The 26,693-nt window shown below is 56.7% G+C and overlaps 3 protein-coding genes across 5 annotated transcripts; all 3 read right to left on the bottom strand.

Annotated features, from left to right (window-relative positions):
* Positions 1–2,008: 2,008 nt before the first annotated feature.
* Positions 2,009–4,054, bottom strand: FOXS1 (forkhead box S1). Its single transcript, XM_042931304.1, has 2 exons — positions 3,968–4,054; positions 2,009–3,357 (listed from the first exon to the last, which is right to left on the bottom strand). The coding sequence occupies exon 2, from the start codon at positions 3,239–3,241 to the stop codon at positions 2,249–2,251; it is 993 nt and encodes a 330-aa protein (XP_042787238.1). The 5' UTR covers positions 3,242–3,357; positions 3,968–4,054; the 3' UTR covers positions 2,009–2,248.
* Positions 4,055–4,287: 233 nt separating this feature from the next.
* On the bottom strand, positions 4,288–14,771 carry LOC122215684 (interferon regulatory factor 4-like). 3 transcript variants are annotated; one of them, XR_006200499.1, is made up of 9 exons: positions 14,598–14,771; positions 10,039–10,228; positions 9,626–9,726; positions 8,566–8,671; positions 8,382–8,447; positions 7,242–7,610; positions 6,531–6,649; positions 5,545–6,046; positions 4,288–5,064 (listed from the first exon to the last, which is right to left on the bottom strand). XR_006200499.1 is itself a non-coding variant. In XM_042931305.1 (8 exons), the coding sequence occupies exons 1-8, from the start codon at positions 14,769–14,771 to the stop codon at positions 5,912–5,914; spliced, it is 1,260 nt and encodes a 419-aa protein (XP_042787239.1). In that variant the 3' UTR covers positions 4,288–5,911. The 3 variants fall into 3 exon arrangements, 2 of the variants coding, with proteins under 2 accessions (XP_042787239.1, XP_042787240.1); XM_042931305.1 differs by having other exon boundaries at positions 4,288–6,046; XM_042931306.1 differs by lacking the exons at positions 4,288–5,064; positions 5,545–6,046 and having other exon boundaries at positions 6,531–6,629.
* Positions 14,772–17,221: 2,450 nt separating this feature from the next.
* On the bottom strand, positions 17,222–25,980 carry DUSP15 (dual specificity phosphatase 15). The gene is made up of 7 exons (XM_042931307.1): positions 25,592–25,980; positions 24,835–24,868; positions 23,139–23,221; positions 20,778–20,827; positions 19,960–20,034; positions 18,634–18,805; positions 17,222–17,771 (listed from the first exon to the last, which is right to left on the bottom strand). Exons 1-7 carry the CDS (start codon positions 25,610–25,612, stop codon positions 17,499–17,501), a joined length of 708 nt encoding a protein of 235 aa, XP_042787241.1. The 5' UTR covers positions 25,613–25,980; the 3' UTR covers positions 17,222–17,498.
* Between the last annotated feature and the right edge of the window lie 713 nt (positions 25,981–26,693).

Raw genomic sequence — 26,693 nt, 5'->3', positions numbered from 1 at the left:
GAGTCCAAGGCAGGCACTGAGCCCTGGGTCCTGCTTGGGGATTGGAGCAGAGGGGCCTGTCTTCACTTCTTGACTATGTTGGGGGTCAGAGAGGGACGTGGAGAGAGGGCTCGTGCCCCTAGTGGATTTGTGCACCAGGGTGTGGTTGAGACTTTTTTGCATGTTCTCCTCAGGCACCCCCACCCCCCACCCCAGTTCAGATGCTAACCTCCTCAGAGGATGGCTGGAGCAGGATGCAGAGGCCGGGGCTCCCTGACGTCGGGCCAGCCTCCCCATCTTCCTACTAGTTCAGGACACAAGCTGGGAAGGGACTGGGGTCACCAGGTCTCCACAGGAATGCACCACAGGGAACAGTGCCCGCCAGAGGCCTCTTTCCCTGACCCAACTGAGAAAGAACTCTTACCCCCCTGAATCTGTTTGTCCCTGTCTCTGTAACTGTTTGCGCATTACACACACACACACACACACACACACACACACCTCAGAACAAACCCACACAAGCGCCTCCTTCCCCTCTCCTCACCCATGCCTTGCACACCCAGGACTTCCCCCTACTCCTCACCCATGAGGCTGCCTAGACGTGACGAGACAGAACAAACCCTCTCTCCTTCTCCCCATTGCTAGATGGACTCCAGGCTGGGGTCCCGCGCACGTGGTGGGGAGGGCCTCCACAGCTGGCCAGGCATTTTCCCAACCCCTTCCGGTCACAGTGAGCCCCCACCCTGCAGGTCCCCCCTCCACCCTGGCGGCTCTGGAGTCTGTGGGAACCAGACAGTAGGGACTGTCCAGCCAGGCTCGCTTCCTCCCTGGCCCCAGGGGACCTGCTGAGGGAGGACAGAGCAGCAGAGACTGAAATCAGCATGGCCGCCTGCCCGAGTGAGGGCCTCTGGAGGCACTGTGCTGCCTGCCCGACCAAGGGGTCTCCAGACCCCTGGGTGTCACCTCGTGGGACAGAAGACCCTCAAAGCCCCTACAGCAAATGCCAGAAAGGGGGTTTCCCCAGTATCCCTGGCCTCTCTCTTTTCTCCCTATACCCAGGATCCAGATGGGGCATTGAGGCTCCACAAGGAAGCCCTGTGCCTCAGCAACGCTGGTATTGAAGGGGGTGGGGACACTGAGGTTTCAGGTCCCTGAGTCTGTTCCTCTGATAGGGGCCACGAATATACCCCCGTCTTTTGCTTCTGCCGAGGGGAACGGCCAGAGGAGGCCAAAAGTCAGGGCTCAGTCACTTCTGATCTGTATCCAGGACAGTCACACTTCCCCCATAAGAGAAATGCTTTCTTAAAGAGTCATCAGGGGGCCTTGGAGAGCTGGGGGCTCAGGGAGGTCCCCCATTCATGTGGAAAATGCAAAGGGACTGGGGTCTGCCTTTTTGAGCCTTGGGCTCCCTGTCTGTGCAAAGGGGCAAGGGTGCCTTGTTGGCGTTGGCATTCCAGGATTCCAGAAAAGCCTCTCCCACCCTGGGGGTCACCACCAGCTCTCCTCCCATGTGCCACCCCTGCTTCCTCACTGCGGGTCAGGGGCTGGGGGCATAGCCACTTATTTGCCATCTGGGGTCGGAGCTAATGAGCCCCGAACTCTCTGAGCCTCAGTTTCCACCACTGGAAAATGGGGATAACATCCTGAATTGCATAGGGTCTGGGGAAAGGATATACACAAACCCACGGCAGAATAAATGCCACAAATGGTCACAGTTATTATGACCACTGTTAATGGGGGGGGTGCTGAGTCACAGAGTTTGGGGCTGGAGAATCAGCCCCTCAGGCCAGCCCATCTTCACCCCCTGCCTGGTATCTCTTGGCTACACTCCTTTTCTCTCTTCCCTATTCCCTGCTCCCCCTTCCTCCACTTTCCTGGGAAACTCCCTGAGAAAGTCCCCAGCAAGAGAAAGCCTCATATGGGACATTTCCACCCAGGATCCCCTGACTCTGCCCCGCAACCCCACAACCACAGCCACTGCACACAGAGCCAGGCGTCCCAGCCCTCAGTCCCCAACCATCCAGCAGGCTGACCATCATCATACTGCTTTTATTGGCCCTGAGAGCCACAGAGTAAATCCCACGGGGGCCCTGCCTCCCCTCTCCCTCAAGTCTGTCCAGAGGCCCTGGGGCCTGGCTGCGTGTTCGCTACTCCAATCTTGGCTTCCTGTCCCAGCTGTCGTTGGCTTGCCAGGCCCGGGTCCCTTGAGAGTGCCCCAGATCCTAGAGTCAGGCTCACCCTGCAGGGACTGCCCGAGGCCGGGCTGGCTTCACTCAAAGAAGAACATTCCTGGTGTCCGGTATAGGCAGGGGGTCAGCCCCAATGGGTAGCTGGAACCTCCCTGGACAGAGAAGCTGCCTGCAACCCAAGGTTCCTTGGGGTCAGCTGGCAGGGGCAGCGGGGCCCGGAGTGAGGCTGGAGGAGTGGGTGGTGCAGGAGAGGGGGCTGCTGAGGCCAAGAGGTGTTCAAGGCCTGGGTCAGTCCCCATGCAGAAATTCAGTGCCTGCAGCCGGCACTGGTAGCTGCTCCCAACGCCCGCCTCTGGGGTCAAGATGGGCGTGGGGGCCTTACTGAAACCCTCAGCCTCAGAGAAGCCAGCAGGAAAGCCATATGCTGGGCACGGGGAAGACGAGGGGGCCACAGGGAGCTCCCCCGGGCCTGCAGGCTTAGGTGCGGGCATCTCTTTGGGCTCCATGGGTGGCCGAGGCCTGGCGTCAGTGGTTGCAGGGCACACGGTAGCTGGCAAGGCCCCCACCAGACCCCCGAAGCTTAGGCCCTTGGGCTCTGGCAGCTCCGGCGGGAACGGGCACTGCCTGCCAGTTGTGGCGTCGGGGACTCCCAGATCCTGGCTGGTCACTCTGAGGGGTCCACGGCGTGCCTTGGCAGGGCCCTTGGCTCCCTCGGCACCTGCTCGCCGGGTGAAGCGTCGGCGTCGGCGCAGGAAGCTGCCGTGCTCAAACATGTCGTGGCAGTCGGGGTCCAGCGTCCAATAGCTGCCCTTGCCTGGCTTGCGGTCATCACGGGGCACCTTGACAAAGCACTCATTGAGTGACAGGTTGTGGCGGATGCTGTTCTGCCAGCCGGGCCGGTTGTGGCGATAGAAGGCGAAGCGGCCCATGATGTAGCGGTAAATGCCGCTGAGCGTGGCCCGCTGTCCTGGGGAGCTCTGGATGGCCATGGCAATCAGAGCTATGTAGCTGTAGGGAGGCTTGGTCGGCTCAGCCGCAGGGGCCAAGGGCCCAGGCAGGGGCTGTTGCTGCATGCTGGCCGGGCTGGCGGCGGCTGGGACCACAGAGGGGCCAGGCACTGCGTCCAAGGCTGGTGTCCCGCACAGCCTGCCCCGGCTGGTTAAAAGGCTCACTGGCCCAGCCTCCCAGCCTGGAAAGGCAAAAAGGGGTGGGCCCACCAGGCTGCCCTCCCTTCCTCCCTCACCCCGCTCCCCTAAGGCCCAAGAGGGGCGGGCAGGGAGGCCAGGACTGGGAAACTGCACAGCTGCCAGGGGTGAGGAGATAGGAGGGAAGGGACTGAGACCCTCAGCCCACATGTGCTGGGGGGTGGTGGCTGCAAGGGACAGGACATGCAAACCGAGCGAGAGACAGAAACAGAAAGAGACAGAGGCAGTTAAAAACAGAGAGAAAGACACAGAGAGGTAAAGACATAACAAGAGAAACAGTGACGCACACAGCGAGACAGAGGCAGAGACATACCTAGAGAGACGAAGGTAAGACAGAGACAGAAAGAACAGACAGAGCCAGACACGCACGCGCGCACACACGCTGTATGGAGACAGAGTCACCGAAACAAATAAAGCTACAGAGACAGAGTGAAAGAGCAAGAGACAGAGACACAGGAACAGACGCAAGATGTGTAGGCAGAGAGACAGAGAGAGATGCACACTGATGAGAGAGACAAGAGGCAGAATCAAAGGGGCTGATCTAGAGAACTGGGAGTCCTGTGGGAAAAGCCCCAGGGGCCCTCAAGTCCCCGCCTCCAGCTCCCCTTTTCTCCTCTCCTTCTCCTTCCGGGCCTGGGGTCTCCTTTCTCCCTGCCCCAGACCCGCCCCCCTCTCCCGGCAGTGCACAGCCCTTGAGGTCACAATACTGCTACCCTCCTAGCTCCGCGGTGTGTGAGGGGCGCGGCCCCATGGAGGCGAGGAGAACCGCCAAACCCAGTATTCTGAGCTCTGGCGCCCTCTAGTGACCGCTGTGGAGAGGACGGCCATCTAGGCAGAGACCTCCCCCCTCCACCCCTGCCCACCTCCAAGAGGCATTTCGAGCAAGTCCCTGACCCTGGCTGAGCCTCAGTTTCTCATCTCTAAACTGGAGCTGGCGACTCTTCAGCTGTCCATACTGTGGTGAGGATGTAACACGCCCCCTTACACGGAATCCAGCAGCCTCCAGGAGTTTAGCACAGAGTAGGGGTTTAGACCTGGCTCAGGAATGTCACTCTGGACTGAGGCTCCCCACCAGCTGCAGCCTTGCGCCAGCAAAGCCTAGAACAGTCAGGATCCAATCTTAAGGATGCTCTCCATGCTCCCCCACCCATAAGTAACCAAGTCAGAGGATACCTACTGTGTGCCACTCTCCAAGCCAGCCTCCTGACAGCTCAACTTCCCTCTCTGCATTTACTCCTTGCATTTACCAACCCTGCTCCAAAGGCCTTTGTGGCTTCTTTTGAATAGATGGGGAATCTAAGCCTCAGAAAAGTTAAGTGACTTGCCTGAGGTCACACAACTAGTGAATGACAAACCTGAAATCTGAATCCAGGTTTGAATCTAGGATTCTATAACTCCTTAACATGACCCCTTCTATAGAAAAGGAGCAGGGATAGAGGACAGTCACTGGACCCCCCCCCCCCCCACGGAAAACAGGCTATGGACCCCAAGAGAGTAGAGACAGGCTGTTTTGTCTAGTACTGGCCTGGAACAGAGTAGGTGTTCAACCAACATTTGTCCAATGAATAAAAACCAGTGATCCGGCTGATTTCTGTCCTTTGTCGAAGCATACAGCTCACTCCCTCCATAAAAGTGGCTTATTAATGTATCACTAAAAGAGATTTATTATGTTGCCATCTGTAGGAGAATGCCTATAAAGTCAGAAATCAAAAAAGGTAAAAGGTCTGATATCTGGGGCAGAAAGTGACTTTACTGACAAGGCAGGATCAATTGCCTTTATGGTTGATGGGGTTCCCTCCCAATTCTCAAGGACTGCCTACAAACTGCCATTTGCAAAAATCAGCAGGGCTTGGGGGAGGGACTGGACCCCTCCCTCCAACTTTGCCTTCTGCCTTACTGCTGTGTTTAGGGGTCTGGATCAGTTTCCCCAAAGATGGTTATCTACTGGTGCCAGTGGTTCAGTCATCAGCCCCCCATCCCCACCCCCGCCCCATTCAGGCCAAGTTTTCTGCTGTGGGACCCCTCCCTGGCCACATAAGAATACAGACCAATGGTAGGTGGGAGGAAGGTTCTGGAAACTCAGAACCTCTCAGAGGCCAGGCAATTCTGTTACTGTCTGGCTTCATGCTAATCCCTAAGGATCTAACTGGTAAACCCAACTTGAAGCAAACCTTCTAATGAATCAGTTGCAGGTAAAATGGGCACTCAAGCAGACCACTGCAGACCTCTTGTGCTCTCAACAAGAAATGAAGTCTTGTTTCTGCCGTAACTGCTGTTTCCAGAACCTCAAGGTCTAGTTTGGTTTCCTCCTGATTTCCCAGGCCCAGCTGCTTGCTGTCTGCCCACGCGCCGCGTTCCAGGGCTGCATCTCTGCGGCGGGGAGGTTGAAGGGCAGGGATCTGCTTCCGCTGTCCCCACCAACCTGGGCGATGAGCGGGGGGCAGTCCCAAGTCCACTGGCTCTTTGGGCAGGTCTGGGATGGGGTCCGCTGGTGGGGAGGTGCTGACTTCTGAGGGGAGGGGGGGAGGAAGTGACCCCTTAGTGCTGACTCAGCTGTGGCAGCAGGTGAGTGATACCATCGGAGATGCGGGGCTGGGGACCCGCCTTGGCCGTGGCACCGTGGTAGTGGCGCTTCCAGTGCAGGAAGAGCTCGCGGGCGAAGACGGGCTCCACCTGCAGGGGGCGTGGGGGGTGGGGTGGGCAATGAGCCAACTGTCTCCGTTAGCGCCCCCTACATTCCGGTGGGAAGTCACAAACCTAGTGTCAGTCCTCACCCCACCGGCATTTCATTATTTTTTTTAGTGTTTATTTATTTTCGAGAGAGACAGGTAGAACGAGCGCGCAAGAGCGAGAGAGGGGCAGAGAGAGAGAGAGAGAGAGAGAAAGAGAGACAGAGGATCTGAAGCAGGCTCCACGCAGACAGCGGAGAGCCTGATGTGGGGCTCCAACTCATGAACTGTGAGATCTTGATCTGAGCTGAATTCTATCGCTTTAACCGACAGAGCCGACCTCCGGGCGCCCCACCCCACCGGCATTTTACATGCAGGGTCTTACAGATCAGAGGGTCATCAGGTCAGGAGCTGAGGACTGGAGGAAATCAGTAAGGGGCTGTTTGGAGGCGACTGGAGGGTGTGATTCTTCTCTGGAGGTGACTCACGTGGGCCATGATGAGTCGCTCCTCGGGCTGGTCTGGGGGCCCTGGGTACTCCTCGCCAAAGCACAGACGGATCTGGTACTCAGGTTCCTGGTGGCCATCCTGCAGGTGGGCGCGCAGTTCTACAGGGACCAAGACTGGAGGCTTGGGAATCCCACCTAGTGCCCACCTTGTGCTCATATCCCATGGCCATGTCCTATAAGGCTTCATTCCCATTGTGTGCCCATGCCCTGTGCCCACTTCCTCGTCCCTATACCCGCCTCATGTCCCACATCTGTGCCCACTTCCAGTGCTCATGCCCTGTGCCTTGTGCTCCTGTGCTCACTGTCACACCTTTATGCCCATCCCATGCCCACTGCCATTCACCTGTGCCTATCTTGTGCCCAGTGCCCAGCCTATGTTTTGTGCCCTATGCCAATACATGTGCCCAAGTCTTATGCTTATGCCCCACACCCAATGCCCCAAACCGCCCCGTGCCTACATTCCCCATAAGCCTATGTCCACATCTGTGCCCAAGCCCCCCCCCCCCCCCGCCTATAATTCGTTCCCACTCCCAGTGCTTATGTGTCACATCCCTTGTTTCAGTGCCCATCCCAAGCCCAGAATCCCATTCCCCTGCGCTCACATCCTGTGTGCCCACTCGCCGCTGTCCACGCCCCTTCTGCCCAGCCACTCTGTCCCAAGCTGCCCGCGGCCCCACCGTCGCTCTCTTACCCTCGAGGAAGCGGCGCGTGTCGAGCAGCTGGCAGGTGCGCTCGCGCTCCAGCTTGTTGGGCTGCGCGCGGTGCGGGGCGAGCGGGCCGCGCCAGTACACGCGGCCCCGGCACAGGCGCTTGGCGAACACGCCCTCGGGGGCCACCCACAGCAGCACGCCGCGTTCCAGGTGTCGCAGCAGGCGCTGCAGCACGCGGGCGCCGGGCGGCGGCTCCGGGAAGCCGACCTGCGCGACGCGCGGTGGCGGCCCCAGCAGGCGCTCGGCCGCGTTGACTGCCTGGGGGCTCAGGCGGCAGCCCTCGGCCGTGCGCGAGGTGGCCTCCCGCACCAGCTCCGCGCCGTAGAACAGCCGCACGTGCAGCCAGCAATCTGCGGGGCGGGCAGAGGGGGCGCGCCGGGCGTTGGAGGCGCCCGGCACCGCACGCCCTACTCCCCTCGCCCTCCCCCCCCCCAGGCCCCTCCAGCCCACACCTGGGGAAGTTTTGGTGCTCCCTCCGGATAAATGATGATGAGGATTCTAGTAGTAGCAGTAGTAGGACTGGCACCAGTTAAATAGCAGCAGCTTCCAGTATAAATGAACTGGTAGCTCGAGCTCCATGGTCAAAAGCATAGGGGCCATCTACTGGGGTACAACTACATGGCCATCTACCTGGTACACCTGGGGCAATGTACCACGACACTGGGGCCTTTCCAGTCCTAACCGCTGGTAGTCTAGGAGCTTCTTCCCAGCAGTTTAATGCTGATAGAAACAACACTCCATACGAGGGGCCAGGGGGATGCTCAATGGTTAAGGCTGGGGGGTCTGCAGCCAGGCCTTTGCATTCTGATCCCCTCACTGCTACTTAGCAGCTGTGACCCCACAGTAACCTTCCCAGGACTCCTCACTGTCTGATTTGGGGCAAGGTTCTTAACCTTGGAGCGCGTTTCTGCATCTGTAAAGTGGGGACGATGGCAGTATCTATCTCACAGGCTGTGGGGAGAGCTTAGAAAGATGCCTGGCATAAACTGAGCCCTCAGCGAACATGAGCTGTTGTTGTTACCCGGGCTGGGTGCTTTGGGTGAAGGGGCCTAGTTGGCCTCACCCCTTGGCCCTCCCCACTTCTGGGCACCTGCCTGAGGGGAAGGCCTCAGATTCCTTACCGGGGTTGCTGAAGTCCTCAGAGGGTGATGGGCTCCAGCGGTGTGTGGGGTCCTGCGCCTGGTACCCTAGGAAAGGGGGGAAAGCAGCCAGGAACAACTTGCCCTGGGTCCCTCGACCCCTGAATCAAGATCCTGGAGGAGGCCAGGGAGGAAGTAAGGGCAGGCGAGGAGATCCGGTCCTTACTGTGGTCAGCCAGAGGGCCTGGGACAGCTGGTGGCAGGGAGCCCTGCTGGGCCAGCCTGGGGGGGCCCTCCTTGTCCTTATCCTCTGTGGTTGATCTGGAGCCATCCTGGCCATTGGGAGAGAGGGTCATGAGGGTGGGAGAGGAGACTGTGGGCCACCGGAGTTCCCAGACTGTGCTCCCTGGGGCAGAGGGAAGTCTGGGCAGACTGAGGCCAGTGGGGTTGATGGAGACTTTGAGGTTTCAGAGCTCAAGACCCTTTCCCTCATAGAAGTAAAGAGAGTCGATGGAGGTTGTCGGGTCAGAGGTGAAGCTCACTGTGCTAGGGAGAGACATGTGAGGACAGAGTGAGCAGGCAGGGGACAGAGGCGATAGAGATGGGGACAGAGGTGGCAGAGATTAGAGGACAGACATGATAGAGATGGGGACAGAGGTGGCAGAGATTAGAGGACAGACATGATAGAGATGGGGACAGAGGTGGCAGAGGTGGGGACAGAGGTGATAGACATGGGGACAGAGGTGGCAGAGATGAGGGGACAGAGGTGACAGAGGTGGGGACAGAGGTGATAGACATGGGGACAGAGGTGGCAGAGATGAGGGGACAGAGGTGACAGAGGTGGGGATAGAGGTGATAGACATGGGGACAGAGGTGGCAGAGATTAGAGGACAGAGGAGATAGAGGTGGGGACAGAGGTGATAGACATGGGGACAGAAGTGGCAGAGATGAGGGGACAGAGGTGACAGAGGTGGGGACAGAGGTGACGGAGATGGGGACAGAAGCGAGAGTGATGACAGGGGCGAGGGGTGAATTGGGAGGAAACAGGGCGGATGCAGCCGGCGGCGGAGCCGCAGACGTTGGAGGCGAAGGGAAGGGGCCGGTGGGGCTGAGGGTGGTACTAGAGGTGGAGTAGAGGTAAGAAGAGGTCGAGCTGGCAGGAGAGATAAGGGATGGTGACGAGGCAGCAGCTGGAGAAGAGGACAGGACAGACGACAGTGCCAGAGAGCACCGAGGGCGGAGGTGACTGAGCTGGCAAGGCTGCAGGGGCTGGCAGGACAACTGGCCTGGTCTGTCCTGTGGGCCACCAGCTCCGTCACATCTCCAGGGGGCTCCTGCCGGCTCCGGAGGATGTTCTTCTTCCCAGGCGGGGCGCAAGTCCTGGCCACTGGATAGAGCAAGAACGGCCGGTTGTTTCCCGGGCCTCAAGGGGAGCCCCCAACAGAGGTGCTCCCACAAAGAGTACCCCAGCTCATGGCATGATCCCAGGCAGGGCCCACTTCTCTCCAGGCCTCAGTTTCCTCCTAATCCCTTCTAATGGGAAGATAAACCAAGAAGGTCTATGGGTCCTTCTGCGTTTACCAGCGCATGAGTTTAAGCTCCATAAGCCCACCGTTTCCCAGTTTACAGATGGGCAGGGTAGGCTCCTTATTGCCCAGAGAGCCATCCTCGGTCACTACCTCCAGGGGCAGGATCATACCTGGGCCATGGGCACTGCCGGACACAATCCGGTAGACCTTGTAGGGGTCGGAGATGTCCAGCTGGCTGCGCTCACGCACCTCACAGAAGTCAGCACTCTTGTTGAGGGCACAGCGGAGCCGGGTCTTCCATGTGGGGGGGTCCTCCTTGTCAATGCCCTCTAGGTGCCTGCCCTTGTGTATGGCCCAGGCCTGGGAACGAGCAGGGGCACGTGGGGAGGAATAGCCTGGAAGAGGGGGCTGCTGCCGTGTGGATGAATGAGGGTGTACCGTGCCTCTCACCCTTCTCTCTCTCCCTCCAGGCCTCTGTCTCTCTGCCCCTTCATCCTTTTCACTGTTCTTCCCTCCCTCCCTCCAACACATATTCCTCGAGCTCCTACTGTGCGCCAGGCCTGAGCCAGGAGCTGGAGACCAAATGGGGAACCAGACTGACGTGGTCCCTGCTCTCCAGGAACTCAAGTCTAATGAGAGAAAACAGCTTCAGACAGCCAAGCAGGAATCATTATATTTCAAGTGATGGATTATGATCAATTTTTAAAAATAGGATGATGGGATAGAAAATAATGGCAGTGATGTGCTACCTGGAAAACCAGAAAACTAAATCCTTACCTCTTGCGACATACAGAGTGGACGCCAGATGGTTAGAAAACCAAAGGTTAGAGGAGAAACTGTGAGCTCGTGGAAGATAATGTGGGAGAAACTCTTGTAGGGGCAGAGAATACCATCCTCAACAATTTCAAAGGCGGGGACCAGAAGGCAAAACATTTACAATGTGTGAAACCGGCAAGGGGCTAATTTTAGAATATACAAGGAACTTTGCAAACCAACAGGAAACAGAGAGCATCCCCTAAAGAAAAAGTTCTTATCAAAGGGCAAGCCCGGGTGGTTTAGGGAGGAGGAAACCAGAAGCCCGTGAGCATATGAGAATGTACTTAAACTCATTAGTGTCACAGAGATGCAAACAGAAATGTGAGCTATCACCCACAAGCTGACAAAACTTAGTGAGTTGGATAATGCCAGAAGGTGGTGGGGATACAGAAGGTGGTGGGCCTGGGATAGTGCAGAACTTCTGGATGGTAATCAAGCATGCCTAGTCAAATGAAGTCTAAATATACCCTGTGAGCAGAATTTCTAATTCCAAAGGAATGCTCACAGAGGCTCATGAGGAGACCCGGGCAAGGATATTCACGACAGCGTTGATTCTGGTCCTGGAAAGCAAACTCATATCCACCCTTGGGAAAGTGGGCTGGGGGTGTGTGTCATGGTACCCAACAGGGAGTCTGTGCAGCATCTAGAAGCATCTAGGAGCAATAAATTAGATGCACAGGGAACAAGAATAAGTCTTCAGCGCATGATCCGGAGCAAAAAAAAAAAAAAAAAGAGTAAGACACAGAATGAGATCTATAGACCACATGAAGTGTATACGGTAAGAACACACACAAAACAGCAATGCCCACTCTGCAAGAAACCGTGCAGACCAAAGATATTCTTTATACACATTAGAGTGAGTGACTCTTGTGGTAGAGGCATTAAATAAATAAATAAATAAATAAATAAATAAATGAGGGGCTACTTTAGAAGGGTTGTCAGAAATGCCTCCAGAAGGAAGTAGCATTTGAGCTGAAGCCTGAGTGCAAAGGAGGGAGTCTGACAAAGAACTGGGGGGAGGGTGGTCTGGGTAGAAGAGCAGCAAGTGCAAAGGTCCTGAGGTGGGAAGAGGCTGACAGATTCAAGCAAGGCCGGTGTGGCTGGAGCAGAGGAGCCACAGGGGAGGAGTGTGGGAGATGTATTACTTGCCCTGGTCACATTCAGGGCTGCAGGGGTTTTAACTGATGAATCCCATTCACTCGTTACCCCCAGAGGTTCCAGGCCTGGTGGGGAAACGGACACCAAACAGAAAAGCCAGCTCCTGTGTTGGTGCCACTTGCCCGTGGGGAGAGCTTTCAGGCTTGATTTTGTTGTCGGCAAACAGTGCCCAGAATACCTAACCTCGTGTGGTTGTGAGGGGTATAGAATGAGTGGTCTACGTAAGGTGCTTTGCACGGTGCCTGGCACACAGTCAGTGCTTATTTATTGCAGTTTTGCTTTTCATTCTATTCAGGACATAACTGAAAGTTGGCCTGGGCACAGGGCACAGAGTGCTGTCACCACGATGAAAGAGGGGCCTTTGTTGTGTTCGCTGTTGTGACCTCCACACCTGGAGCGACCTTGTTCGGCCTCGGCTGGGAACGTGTGTGTCTGGGGGCTCAAATGTTTCACCATTCTGCACATGCCTGTGGGCCACAGAAGTGCCTTGAGTATTGATTTTGGCCTTGCCAATACATGTTAACGAATAAGCCAACTGGCAAATGCGGAATCCATGACTAATGAGGATCAATGGGCCCGTGGTGGGAAAGGGGAAGAGGAACTAAGAAAGAAGAGACAGATTGAAGCTGGAGCACGGAGATTCTCAAAGGCCAAACTTTATCCCCTGCGCTTAGGGGCACAGGAAGGTGTGAAGCCAGGGGATCCCTTGTGTGGGTCAGCGGTGGATTGAGGGAAGGGGAGGGCAGCCCTCAGAATCTCTCTCCTCTCCGGGGCCCCTGGGTGGCTCAGTTGGTTGAGCGACCAACTCTTGGTTTCGGCTCAGGTCACGATCTCGCGTTTCATGGGTTCGAGCCACACATGCATCAGCGGAACCTGCTTGGGATTTCTCTGTCTCTCTCTGCCCCTCCCCCTGCTCTCTCTCTCTCTTTCTGTCTCTCTGAAAATGAATAAATAAACTTAAAAATTAAAAAAAAAAAAAGAATCTCCCTTCTCTGAACAGCCCATGTAACCACCTGTTCAACAGCTCTGTGGGCCAGTCACTGCACTCAGTGTCACTCCCCTCGAGTAGCTGGAGGCAGTCTGCTAGAGAAGACAGACTCATACAAGGCACTTATGATGCACAGGGAAAGTTCCTCCAGTGGAGGAAGCAGAAGGAATCAGAGATGGCTGGGGGAAACCATTGAGCTGGACAAATGCATTCAACAGACGAATGCATCAGGGAAGGTTCTGGAGGGGATGTTTAAGCTGAGCACATGGGAGTTGGCCGGGAGTAGGGGGAGAGGCGAGGGTGTTCCAGGTAGGAGCAACAGCAAGTGCAAAGGTCTAATAGTGAGAGAGACATGAAGCATTTAGAAACTGAAAGAACTGTCAGGCCAGGCCTAAAGCTGGGGAGGGCGGGTGGGGAGAGGTGAGGTCAGGGAGGAGCAGTTCATGCGGTGCTTTGAAGCCTCGGTAAGGAGTTGGGACTTTATCACAAGAGCAATGGGGAGCTATGGCAGGATTCTGAGTAGGGGAGTGTCAAGGCAAGATTTACACTTAGGAAGATCTCTCTGGATGACTGAGGGGAGAGCTGAGAGGCAGGGGGAAGCAGGGAGCTCTGTGAGGTCACCCCACAATGGTCCTGCTGAGAGACGGTAGGAATGGGTCCAAGCAGACAATTGCAGAGAAGCTTTTGTGGGAAGATCCAGCAGACCTGGTGATGGAGTGCAATGAGATTGGAAGAGAGGGGAAAGGCCAGGGTCAGGTGCCTGGTTCTGGGATCTGGGTGACAGTGGGGGCCATCTTCCACTTGGGGAAACACCGAAGTTTGTCGAGGCGAGCTGACGAGTGTGGTACTGAGGATACGCTGAGTTTGAGAGTTCTGGGGGCCATTAGACCAGCACACCTGGGGCTTGGAGGGGAGGCTGGAAACTGTAGGGCTCATGTTAAGGCTGTGTGGAGGGGGAGAGGGGGATGAGCAGGGAGGTCCTGGAGCCAGCGCTGAGAGCACCAAAAGATGAGGGGGTGGGTGGATGCTGAGGAAGGGGAGTGGCAAGGTCAGAGGAGGAAAACGGAGCAGGGGGTTGATGGGGGCAGATTCTGGAAACCAAGTGCCACCGTTTCAAGGAAGAAGGGTCCACCAGGCCCAAACTCACCCAGGCATCAAAGATGACGGTGATGGCATCCTTGGATTTGGCAACTAGTGACGTTAGCAAGGGTGGTGGGGAGCCAGATGGGGGGGGGGATGGGGAGCTATGAGTGAGGGAGTTGATGACCAGGAACTTCTTTCCAGGCCCTTCATCCTATGAAAGGAGAGGGGAGGCCTGAGAATTGGGAGCTGCAGGTGGCTGTGGGGGTTGGGGTGGTGGCGGCTCTTGCTTATTGCTCAGGAGAGAGATTCCAGAGTTGAAATGTTGATAGGAAGGAGGCAGTTTGGAGGAAGTTAATGATGACTGAAGCAAGCGAGGGAGGGCATCCCTGGAGGAGGTCACTGGGGTGGGGAAGCACAGAAAATGTCCTCAGGCTGCTGGGATTGGTTTGGGGGGGGGGGGGGGAGTTGGAATCCCCTTGGGTGGCATCTAACTTCCCCCTGGAGAGGGAGGAGAGCTCTCCCTGGGGGAGGTGGGACGGGGCAGGTCTTGGCAGCTCTGGCTGATTGTAAGAGGGCGTCAGAGGGTCTCTCGTATATGCGGAACACTACCGCAACCTAGAGACCGCTGCGCATAAGGGGAGCGAGTGGCTCCAGGTCGGCGTCCCGCGGTTCCCGCCCCCTTACCCTGAAGAGCGCCGCGTCCTGCTGCGCCTGGTAGCCCTGCTGGGCCGCGTGTTTCCAGGGGATGCGGAAGAGGGTCTTGCCTGCGTCCTCCCAGCGCAACCCCGCATAGCGCCCGCTCTCGATCTGCGCCACCAGCCAGTCGCGGAGGCGCTGGGGACCCCCGGCCCCCGCCATCGGTCGCCTGCCGTCGGGAACCTGCCTCTCCTCCCTCCGCCAGGGGTCGCCGGCCATCCGAGCCGCCGTGCGCCGGAGGGGCCAGGACCCGGGGAGAGCGGGACCCCAGCGCGAGAGTGGATCGCGAAGCCACCTGGGTGGCGCGCGGAGGCGGCGAAAGTGAAAGTTCTGGAAAGACGAGTTTCGCTTTCCTTTCTGCCCCCCTCACCCGGGAAGCCTTATCCTTTCGCCCCTCCCTGTGGTAGCCTGGCGGCGCGAGGGGGCAGAGGCACGGTGAGACGCCAAGATCCATTGGAAGGTAGGGGGTGGGTAGCCCGGGATATGTCCGTCCCCAGAGTGGACGGGCACCCAGAGGCGTCCATTGCCCCGCCCGTGCACCTGTTTTCTGTTCTTCCCAGCCTACGGGACCTAGACTGTAGAGGTTGTAAAGCCATAGTGCTTCTTAGACTAACTCCAATCAGAATTGAGAGGCAGAGACTGGTTTAAAATGTACACTCGTTGCCTCCATCCCAGACCCGCAGAATCAGGCTTTCTGGGCCAGAAGCCCAGTAATCTGCATTTAACGAGTTCTCCCAGGGGATTCTGATCCAGGTGGTCCAAGGGTCACCCTTGGAGAAATAGCTCCTTGAATATTGGAAGTCCTCATCTGCTGATGCCTCACTACAGTGTTGGCCAGGCTAAAGCCTTTCCTGCAGGGTCTCAGTTGGTTCTCACAACGGCATGGTGAGGTGATAATTACGCATTTTATGATTAAGAAGAATAAGGCTCAGAGAGGTGAAAGCCCTCTGGGTTCTATAACAAGGTCATAGAACTAGTATGTGGGGGCAGTCAGGATCTGAACCTGTGTCTCTGTGTCCCCAGAGCCCAGGAACCTAAACAGTTCCCCACACTGCCTTCCAACAGCTTACGCCTGGAGTTTACGGACACCCCCACCCAACCCCGCAGAAAGTGTATGCAAATTTTTTCATGCCTATGCATTTTCCAGGGCTTGTGTCTTTCATTCAATTGCCAAAGGGGGGTTGCAATTTGAAAGAGGTCAGGCAGTGCAGCCTTTGCTGTGCACATGGGGAAACTCAAACTCCGAGGGAGCACAGAGCTGGATGCCCAGTCAGCATTGACCAGAGGCTGGTAGCACTGTCCTTCATGGGCGCCTTGAGGGTCAGGGGGGCCTTCTTTATGCTCCTCACCCCTCTGTTCTCACATGCCAACAGCCACTCAGTTCTGACACCTCTACGGGTGTGGCCAGGATTCAGACTCACTGTAGGGCTTCAGTGGGGGCCCGAAGCATTTCATAGGATTGAATCCGAGGGTAATGACGACATCTAAGTGCGAAGCTGAAGTCAGTCTCTTCATATTTCTGGGTGGCAGAATCATAGTAACTAGGAGAATGGCGTGCCTTCAACTTCCCAGCCTGACTGCTTGGATTCAAATCCCAGCCCCACCACTTGCTAGCTGGTGACCTTGGACACCAACCTGTTTCCTGAGGAGCAGGTTGGGCAGCAGGTGAGGATTATTTCCTCCATCCTAGAACTCCCAGTACTGGCATCTGGGCCTCCCCCACAGCTCTGAACACAGTCTTGGTGCATAGTCTCTGAACAGTGCTTGGTGCATAACAGGAACCCCATACAAGTGGCTATTAGGTCAGGGTTTTTTCAGACCCCTCTCAACCCCAGTTGAAAGTAACCTTTAGGTTAGGAAAACTCAGCTCGGATGACCTCTGTGTACCCTTGGGGTCAGTTTGCTGCTTTCTTGGGCTGCCCTAAAGCCTTCTCTCCTCAGTGGCTGCCCTGGGGCTTTCAGCTCTAGGTGGGCAGGCTCTTAGTGGGAGAAGGTATTTGCAAATGATCTATCCAAAAAGGAGTTAATATCCAAAATATATAAAGAACATATTCAAGTTACCACCAAAAAGCCCCAAATAATCCAAATAAAATGGGCACTAAGGAACTGCTTCTTAACAACCACCACAGGGCACAGACTGCCCAGGTTCAAATCCAGCCTCCCCTACTCTAGCTGTCCTCAGGCAAGCTGCCTACCCTTTCTGAGCCTCAGTTTCCTCCCGAGGATTAAGTGCACTCATGCATGTAAACAGGCAGGCATGAAAAAGGCACTCCCCTATGGCTTACTAGCTAGGATCTGTAAATAGGGAAGAGGAGGGAGCTGGTGAGGAAGGGAAGGGCTCAGAGGAAGAAAGAGGTTCAGGGAGAAGGAGGGGTTCAGGGGCCTCTTCAGGAGGCCAGGGCTCCGGGGACGGGTGGGGGTGGGGGGTCAGGGCAGCGCATGGAGTCTCGGAGTTCAGCCCTGCTCACTGCAATTTATGGGAGGTGGCAGGCTTCAGCCCCCGGCAGAGTTCTGCACCCCCGCCCTTGCGGAATGATTAGGAGGAGCTCAGACAGCTTCTGTGTCTCTTTAATATCCTCCAGGCCCACCTAACCCCCACCCACCCACCCACTCCCACTCCCGCTGCCTTTAAGGGTGGAGGCCCGGGTGCCCCCTCCCCCCGGCCCAAGGACTAAGGCACCAGGCGGCTGCAGCAGGCCGGCCCAGACACAGAGACAGACGCGCAGAGTTGGAGGACACACAGACTGCGGACGCGGACGAGCAGGGCGGGCATCGGGGCGGGGCTCAGGTCGCCGCGGGGGCTCCCACAGGCTCTGGGCCCGTCCTGGAGGCGGTGGGCGGCCCAGACAGCCCCGGGAGGAAGAGGGGCGCGACGGCGGGCCGGGATCCTCACTTGCCGCCCTTGCGGGACAGACACCGCGGGAGGCAAGAGAAAGTCTGCTTGACGCGCGCCAGCAGCGGCAGCGGCCGGTGGGCCTCCCGGGGCGGCCGCGGCACCAGGCGCTGCAGGGTTCCCTCGGAGGCCGCCGCGTGCGGTGCGGGGGACGCGGCCGCGGGCGCAGAGCCCTGCCGGCAGCGCTTGCACAGCGGCAGCAGCGCGCGCACCTCCTCCTCGTCGCGGAAAGGGCTTTCTCCGAAGCGCTCCTCCAGCTGCCGGCGGAGCTGGGGGAAGGGAGGGGGGTGGGGACGAGACGGGGATCGGTGCCAGGCCGCCGGCGGGTCCCCGCACCCCGGCCCTCGTCGCTTCCGCCGCCCCGAGAGCTCCCCACCCCTCTCTGGGCCCCTCCCCTTCCTGAGCATCCTCTCACCCTCGCCCTAAACGAGCCTCCTCCTCCCTATCTTCTCCGGACCCCCCCCCCCCCCACCTTCCCCTTTGCCACCCGGTCTTCCGACCCGCTAAAGCGACGCCCACCCGCCCCCGGCGCAGGGGAGACCCTCTTCTCTGCGCATCAACTCCACCCACGCCGGCCTCTTCTTTGCCCGCCTCTTTCCTAACGCGGCCTTGCACATCAGCCTCTGAGAACCAGCCTGCCACCCCGGAGAGAGCTTTCCTGCGGCTGCTTCTCTTGTGTCTCTCATCCCTTGTTCCGAGGGAGGCCTCGGTTCCTGCCATCCCCGTGTGCCCTCTGCCCAGTGGGCCTAAGAGAAGGAACTGATTTGGCCTCACCAGGGACCCAGGGGTGGAGTAGGGAAATGGCATTTCTCCCCAAAGGGGTCAAACATTCAAATGCCTTCAGGTTCCAGGCAGGTAGAGCAGGCAGTGCTGGGACCTGGTCAAATGGAAGGGTCCATAGTCTGGCCCAAAGGCTACCCAATTCTAAACTAAAAAAGAAAAGGGAACATTTGGCTGACCGAACAAAATACACCTAGGGGCTAGATTAGCTCAAGGGTCATGAGTTCAAGACCCGAGCAAAATCTCCTGCCAGGTCTGAAGCACAGGCTAAATTCTTTGCAGTCGGTGCTCAACTCAAGCAGGAAGAGTCTCCTAGCCCTGCCCAGCTCCTGCCTCTGCCTGAGCCCCTACCTTCCGGGAACTGCCCCAGCCAAACTCTTCAAGCTGCTGCCTAAAGCCTGGGTTGGGGTTGGCGATGGGCCGGGTGGCCTTGATGGCTTCAAGCACGTCCCGCCAGCCAAGCCCCGTCACAGTCATCACATATGCCGTCACGATGGTGGTGCTGCGGGAGATGCCTGCAAAGCTGGGAGACCCCCCACCCACCCACCCACCAGGCTTCAGGGAAGGTCCGATCTCCTCCATGCCCTACCCCCAGGCACCCGGTCTCCACCTCAGCTCTCCCACCCTCTCCTCCTGAGCTCCCATCACAAAGAACCCACTAGGACCTGTTTTCCTATTTCCTTTGCCCGTGCTGTTCCTTCTGCCTGGAGTATCCCCCTGGCACTCTCCCACATCAAAGGTCCGAGTGAAACATCACTTCATCCATTCAATACACATTTCCTGACCATCTGTTATTTTTCAGGAACTGGGGACATGACGGGGAATTAATAGACATTGTCTCTGCCATCCTTGGGCTTACAGTATGGTTGGGGGAGACAGACGCTAACCACGGAAACAATTCAAGGGTGATAACTGCTCTGAAGATGAGTCCAGGAGCTAGGAGATCCTATAGGAAAAGGTATTAATCTAGTTAATGGGGAGGGATGGAGAGGGATTAGGGAAGGTAGTGCCAGCAAGCTGAGTCCTGAAAGATGGGTAAGGGTCAGTCAAGAACATTCTGGGCAGTGTATGAAGCCCATGAGGTGGGAGCTGGTGGATTTGAAGTGTGGGGAGTTGGCCAAGGCGGCTGGAGTGCGGGAAGGGGGGACAGAGGGTGACAGGTTGGAGGAGCTGCTCCTATGATTTGGGCTCTGGCAGGGCTGCCTTGAGTCCAGTGTAGGGTAGGTGCTCAGTGGGAAGTTAAGGGATGAATGACATCAACTGATCCAGGGGCCATGGGAGGACTCAGGGGTCCTGTCTCCCAGCCCAGGGTTCCTGCTCTGCCCTATTTCCCCAAAAGCCTAGAGGGGAGGAGAGGGAGCCAGAACTGTTGGAGAGTGTCGAGCTACCTTCCTATCCCTCCTGGTAGCCCAGCAGGTCAACATTCTTTTCCCTATTTCACAGATGAGGAAATGGAGCCTCGGGGAGAAACCGCTCTTTGGCCTTGGCCACACAGCTGGTAAGGCACAGAGCCCTGGTTGGAGCCCCTGGTCAGCCTCCATGAGACGACTGATGGACTGTCATATATGGCAACAGGCTGGAGAAGGTGCCTCCCAGGTTCCCCATTCCCCATAGGGTGAGTGTGTGTTTGGGAGGGCAGTTCCCCTACTTCCTGCCCTCATTCCTCTCTTAACTCACCAATGCACAAGGCAGTTCCCCCCATTGAGGCGGCAACAGTGGATGAAGTTGATACATTCTTTGAAGTGCTTTTTGCTAGAGAAGAAAGCAATAGGGTAGGGAGCACTGGGGGGCAGGTCTCCTGGGAGTTGTCTCCCTCCCCACTGATGGATGGGATGTCAAGAGCCCTGGGTCCTCAGGTCAGCCAGCCCATGCAGCGAATAAGGGCCAGGACTATAGTACAAGTGGAGGTGTGTGTGAAGCAACAATGGTGGCATTTCAGCCAGTGAAAGAGGCCAATAATGAGAAATCCTGCCACGGAGGCAGGAGCACCTCTCCAGTGGGTCCCACGGATCCTATTGTCATAGAGGGTTTATCTTGATCTTTCAAGGCAATGAGTGGGAGGAGACAGAGGAGTCCCACTCCTCTGGGGTCTGCAATCTGATCTTTGATCCCTCTCAGAGAGGGAAAACAATTCGTGCAAGGTTACACAGCTACTAAATGGCAAAGCCTGGCTGGAGCCCAGACATCTTAACTCCAGGGCCAGGAACTGGCTGAGCCTTCAGATCTGCTGGGGCATCTGGTCCTGAGACAGGACAGTCTCTCCATTTCTTCAGCTGAAGACACCGAGCTCTGGGAGATTAAGAGTCTTGGCCAGGGGCATTGGCTCAGGGCATGGCTGAGACAGACTAGGTCTGAGTGACCACTGGTGCGAGGGTCCCCAGAACAGCTTTCTGGTGTGAGTCCTCTCTGTCCTCCCCAGACCCCCTCCCCCCCCTCCCCACATCACCACAGACGGCAGCTGTCTGTCCATCTGTTGGTGTATCCAGAGAACTTACATGGGTACCTCAGGGGTGTCTGCCACAGGGATGCGAAGGTAGGTTATGTCCTGCAAGTACAAAACACACATGGGCAGTGGGGGGCCCTTGGCTGCACCCCTGACCCTGGCCTGGGCTGCCCAAGCACCTCATGATCCAGGCCAGTTCCCACCCCTCTCCGAGCCACTGTTGCCCTCTCTATCTGAAGAGGGTAGACAGCATGTGTGAGTGCCTCCCAGCTCTATCCAGAACCTTCTGAGAAGATGGTATCCTAAACTCATAAGGTGACTTGGGCATGAGGACTTGATAAAAAGGATCCAGGGACCTTTAAGAGGTGGGAAAGGGCCACAGCAGTAACTGTCCTCCAAATGAGGATTACAAAACTATAGCATAAAAAGGGCAAAACAGGGGGCGCCTGGCTGGCTCAGTCAGTAGAGCATGCAACTCTTGATCTCAGGGTTGTGAGTTTGAGCCCCGTGTTGAGCACAGAGATTACTTTTTTAAAAAGAGCATGCGCGCCTGGGTGGCTCAGTCAGTTGAGCATCTTGATTTCAGCTCAGGTCATGATCCCAGGGTTGTGAAATCGAGCCCCGTGTTGGGCTCTGCGCTGAGTGTGGAGCCTGCTTGGGATTCTCTCTCTCTCTCTCTCTCTCTCTCTCTCTCTCTCTCTTCCTCTGCCCTTCTCCCCCCGTGTGTGCTCTCTCTCTAAAAAAATTTGAAGAATATAATAAAAAATAAAATTAAAAAAAGGGCAAAACATTTTATTACCTTGAAAAGAAACAAAGCCATGAAAATAAGTTTATATGGCTCATTAATTATGGTTATCAAACTATGTGCTAATTATTAAAATAATCAAGGAATGCATTGCCAGTAATTTCTCCAACAAACTTGCTATAATATCCTCTACTTCGTGCTTAACCTTCACACAAGATCATAAAGATGATTTGTGCTCAAGAATCACTTTTCTCAAGGACCTCTTTTAATCCTTTGATATTCAAATGACTCTTTTCAAGTGCCTGGCCCACCCTCAGCCACAAGCTAAGGGACCCCAGGCCAGATCCTCATTTGTTAATGGCCTTGGGTGAGATTCCAGCCCTTCTCTGACTCACTTTTCCCAAGGTCACACCATCCTGCATCTTTTGCAAGGTTTGCAATTTCACTTTGCAACACATTTGGCCTTGGGATTGCTTGCCATTATCAAACCCTGGCTGGTAAATAGACGGGGAGGCAGGGCTGCCTGTGGGAAGAGGGGAAGGCGGTTGGAGTGGGGACTCGTTTGGCAAGCAGTCGCTTCATTAGTCAATCTATTCACGACTTGACAACCTTCCCTGTGCAATCCAGTGACTGCATACTCCAAATACTCCAAAACAAGCCTGCCCTATAAAGCAAAGTCAGACTCCATTGACCTGGAAATTTCTTGTTTGAATGACACTGAGCACCACAGATTATTGGAAGTTGCTCTTAGAGACCGTCAAATCTGACACAGGGGGAAACTCAGGCCCAGAGACTGAGAGGAACCTGTCCAAGGTCACACAGCAAATCTGTGAACCTGGTTTGGAGCTCAGATCTCCAGAGCCCTTTTCTACCCACTGTTCTTGCCCTTTAGTGGGTGACACAGACTCTAACAGATTAGGAGGAGCGGGCTGTCTTTATGGGATAAGAATATGACTAGCTTTGTTATATCACCTGTAAGTTGTTGGCTGTTTTGCGGCTGTTAACAACTCAGTGAGGTAGGGGGCTTAGAGAGATGAAGTCCTGTGCCCAAGATTACAGAATAAGTGGTCTGGATTTCCTACTTTTCTCTTCTGGTTTATAACACCCATACCCCCTCTTTTCCAGGACTCCAGAAAACCGGTACCAACCCTTCCGGTGGGGGCCGTGCTTTACAATGTGCAAAGCATCTTCACCATCCTGCAGCCCCTCTGCCTCCTCACAACAGCCTCTCTGGGGGCAGACAGGACTGAGGGATCAGAGGCCCAGAGAGGTGAAGTCACAGCTCAAGATTACATGGCAAGACACAGAACCCAGAATCATCCATTTGTAGCCATCCATTCAGCTGGGCAACGGGAAGCCCATGTAGGGTCCTCTTTAAGATTCAGGGTGAGGCCTCTGGGGTCAGATGGTCAAATCTTAGCTCCTCAGCTTCCTGAATGTGTGACCTCAGGCAAGTTACTTGACCTCTCTGGGCCCTAGTGGCCAAACAGGGGATCAAATAGGGATGCTAATGTAAAACAAATCAGTTTTTAATGGAATGACCTAGTATAGGTCAGGAAGACAGTATAGGACCTGGCACATGGTAAGTCCTTGATAAATGGGTGCCACTGGGGGTCGGAAGCCCCCTTCCCCACCTACACACAGCCCAAAGATGGGGGTAAAGAGTACCTGCAGCAGAGGCTGGGGTGACTCGTGGATGGAGATGATGTGTGTGATCTTATTCCGGCCCAGCTGGTCCGGGTCTTTGGCATCTGAAAGAGACAGGATGCCTGAGCCAATCTGGTGGGTGCGGTTTACGTGTCCCTGTTGGCCATGAAGGGTGGGAGCTCACTGCCCAGCTCCCCTCCCCACCTCTCCCTCTCCACTTTGGCCCACCCTCTGCCAGCTCCCTGCTCCTTGGCCACTTCCTGTCATGCTCCTGCCGTGACAGGTCCTACCACACCCCAACGCTTCAGTCTTGTCTCGGGGGCACCCATAAGTAACAGCCCAGCCTCTTCCTGGTCTTGCCCAGGCTGTTCCCTTCCATGGCAAATACCCTTCCTTGGCATATCCTTGATCCAGCAACTCTTATTTCCAGGAATCCTGTCTACAGAGGGGTTTGCTCACACAGAAAGCTGGGTGTAGAGGATGAAGTTCTCTGCGGTTCTGCTTATAACAGCAGACACACCAGAAATAGTTAAAAAGTGGGGGCAACCTACACGTCCACCGTAAGAGAAATGGATAAATAAGTATAGTGATCCTTGAATACTGTGCTGCCCATTGAAAAGACCTCTATGTGCTGATGAGCCAGCGTGTCCACAATATATTATTAAATAGGAAACAGGTTACAGAACAGCATGCAGAACAGGTTCCCATTTGTATTTTATATATTATATCTGTATCTACAAAGATCTATGTAAACTGACCCAGGGATGAACCTCATGCTTCCATCAGTGGCTGTTTCTAGGAGCTGGAATCCCAGTGTGTGCAGATCTTTTATCATTAGAATAAATAACACTCCTCCCCTCCTTCTCCAAATGTCTACTTCATTCAACACATTTACTGAGTGCTTACTAGGTGCAGCCTTGGCTGGGTATGAGGGTGTGGGGGCAGTTTCATGGCCCCTACCCTCATGGGACTACGGACTTAAAAAGGATTCAGAGCTTACTTAGCCTAATACTCCGAAATCAAGTGGCATGAACTGCCGAGGGGCCTTCCAGGGAGGAGATCAGATTTATGAGAGTGGAGCATCTAAGCCCGGTCGGGTGGGAGAGGCGCAGGCTGGTGGGGAAAACCCTGCCCCTCGCACAGATGCCCCTCCCTCTCTGAAGTTTTCTCTGACTGCACATGGAAATGTGTGGAGTCTCAGGATCAGCCTGTCTCTTAGCACAGGCCTGGGACAGATAGAGTGCCATGGCCTTGGGAAAGAGGGGACAGTGCTCACTACCAAGTTTCTGAGGTAGAGTCTAGTCTCCAGAGACCGCCCCTCTGTGTAGAAGGTTGTGGTGGGGTGGGGAAGGCTCCCAGTTTCCCAGCTAGAAGCAGCACCCCCAAACAGACCTCAACTCAGAACCTCAGGGCTGTAAGAGCCCTTAGAGATGAGTGGACCTTGTGCTGAGGGAGAGGCTGGGGCTCAGAGCAGGTGCAGACTTGCCTGGCATCTGGCAGAAAGGGCGGTTCTGAGCCCTCTGCACTGAGGACATTCCCCGCCCACATATCCCTTAGTCCTCATGAGCTCCCTCTCCCTCCCAGCCTGGCATTGCTTCCCTGCCCCCGGCCCCATTCCTGAGCACTTCCAAGGTGCGTGGGCTGGAGCATGAATGGTGGACACAGGCCTGGGACAGGCAGAGTGCCACAGCCTTGGGACAGTGTGGGCAGTGCTCACCAATGAAGTTTCCGAGGTAGAGTCCAGGAAGTACCTACAGGAGAGACAGGCTGTGGTCAGTGGGGTAGGGGTGCACACCCTGCCCACCTGGCAGCTGGGGGGCCCACAGCCCATCTCTGTCCCATGTGAGGTGTCTGGACCTCAGGACTCAGGGAGCCATCTCCTCTCCCTCTCGGGCCTGGACTGTGAGAGGGGCCGGGGATGGCAGGAGAGGGGCACCAGGGGAAGCTAGCTTGGGCAAGGGTGAGAAGAGAGGGGAGGAGGATCACAGAGGAGTGGGGCAAGGGGAGAGGTGGACTTACCAGGTGCTGGGGGGGGGGGGTGTCTGAAGAGGGAGGTGGGAAGGCAGGGACAGGTGGAGGGTCAAGCAGAGGCAGAGGGGGAAGGATGAAGAAACAGAGTCCAAGGAGTCAGAGACAAGGGACACAGAGACACCTGGAGACAGGGAAAGGGACCCAGAGAGATAGTGTGGGAGTGACAGCCACAGAAAGACCCAGCAAGAAATAGAGTCACAGAAACAGGCAGAGAGACAGAGGCACAGGGAGAACAGACCAGAGAGACACAGAAAGACCGAGACGTAAGCAGAAGACACAGGGACGCAGGGTCAGAGAGTCACCGGGAGATAGAGATCTGGACACACAGAGCGTCAGAGAGAGGGCCAGAAGGTCAGAGGCGGGCACAGCGACCGGGGCAGAACCTGCGCCGCGGCGACACTGGGGGCGGCCAGGTGCGGGCTGCGCGATCCCCGACCCCCTACCTTGGTCATGCCATTCCCCATGATCACGGGGACGGGGGTCCGGGCGCACCCCCAGCTCGCCGCCCGGAGAGCGCTCGGGTCACAGCTGCCCTGTTGGCCCACGCCCGGCGCCTGCAGCCTGGCGGGGAACAGAGGCCCCTGCCCGGCCGCCGCCGCCGCCGCCACCACCGCCCGCCGACCCCCGGCCAGGGAGGGAAATGGTGGTGGAGCCGCCGCCGCCGCCGCCGCCACCGCCGCCGCAGGCTCCTCCTACCCCCTCGGTCATGTGGGGCCCCCCCCACCGTGGGTCGCGGCGGGGGGCTGGACAAAGCCCCAGTGTGCCGGGCCCAGGGCCCGCGGGACAACGGCAGCTTGTTGGGCCGCGTGGGGCCGCCACCTCCGGAGGTGGGGGCGGGGGCTCCCCCCCCCCCCACCTGGCACCGTCTGGCGCGGGCGGGGTGGGCGCGGGGGCGGGAAGAGCCCCCGGCCGGTGGCGCAGCCGCTCAGATCACAGCTCGGGCGCTGCCCGGACCTCCCTGCGGGCCCTGGGGCAGCACGCCCGGCTCCCTGGGCCTGGCCGCGGTTTCCTAGCACAAACGTGACGGGGGCCTGAACTTGGATCGCTGTGGGTCCCCCCATATTCAGACACTGTGTGGGTAATTCCTTCTTTCGGTCCATCCCCACTCCTGCCCCGCCCCCATGCGGGCCTCCTACCAGCCAGCCATCCTCGTCTCCAATTCATGCAGCCATCTGCCCTCCCATCCTCCAGTCCACCCATTCATCCCTCCCTCGGTCCGTCCATTCATCCATCCATCCATCCATCCATCCATCCAGTCTCCCTCCCTCTCATCCTTTCCTCCCTTCTGCTTTGGGTCAGCATCTGCTGAGACCAGGCATAACCACACTTAGAGGCTTCAAGAAATCAGAGCTAAAATGTGAGGAGAGGGAGGTGAGGGGCGGGGGTTACAGACATCTGAGTCCCTTGAAGTAAAGGAGACTCCAGGAGGATATAGTTAGAGGCAAGAGTCCTGGATCTGATAAGGTTCCAGGCCCTCTTCAGCTCTGCCCTGCTGGCTGACCCTGGACAACTCCCTCTGGGGTTCCAGCTACCCTATCTGTGTCT

This window comes from Panthera leo, chromosome A3 (assembly GCF_018350215.1).
Source record: "Panthera leo isolate Ple1 chromosome A3, P.leo_Ple1_pat1.1, whole genome shotgun sequence".
Classification (NCBI taxonomy): domain Eukaryota; kingdom Metazoa; phylum Chordata; class Mammalia; order Carnivora; family Felidae; genus Panthera; species Panthera leo.
The sequence above is the reverse complement of the archived record's forward strand: the minus strand, read 5'-3'. Positions and strand labels throughout refer to the sequence as shown.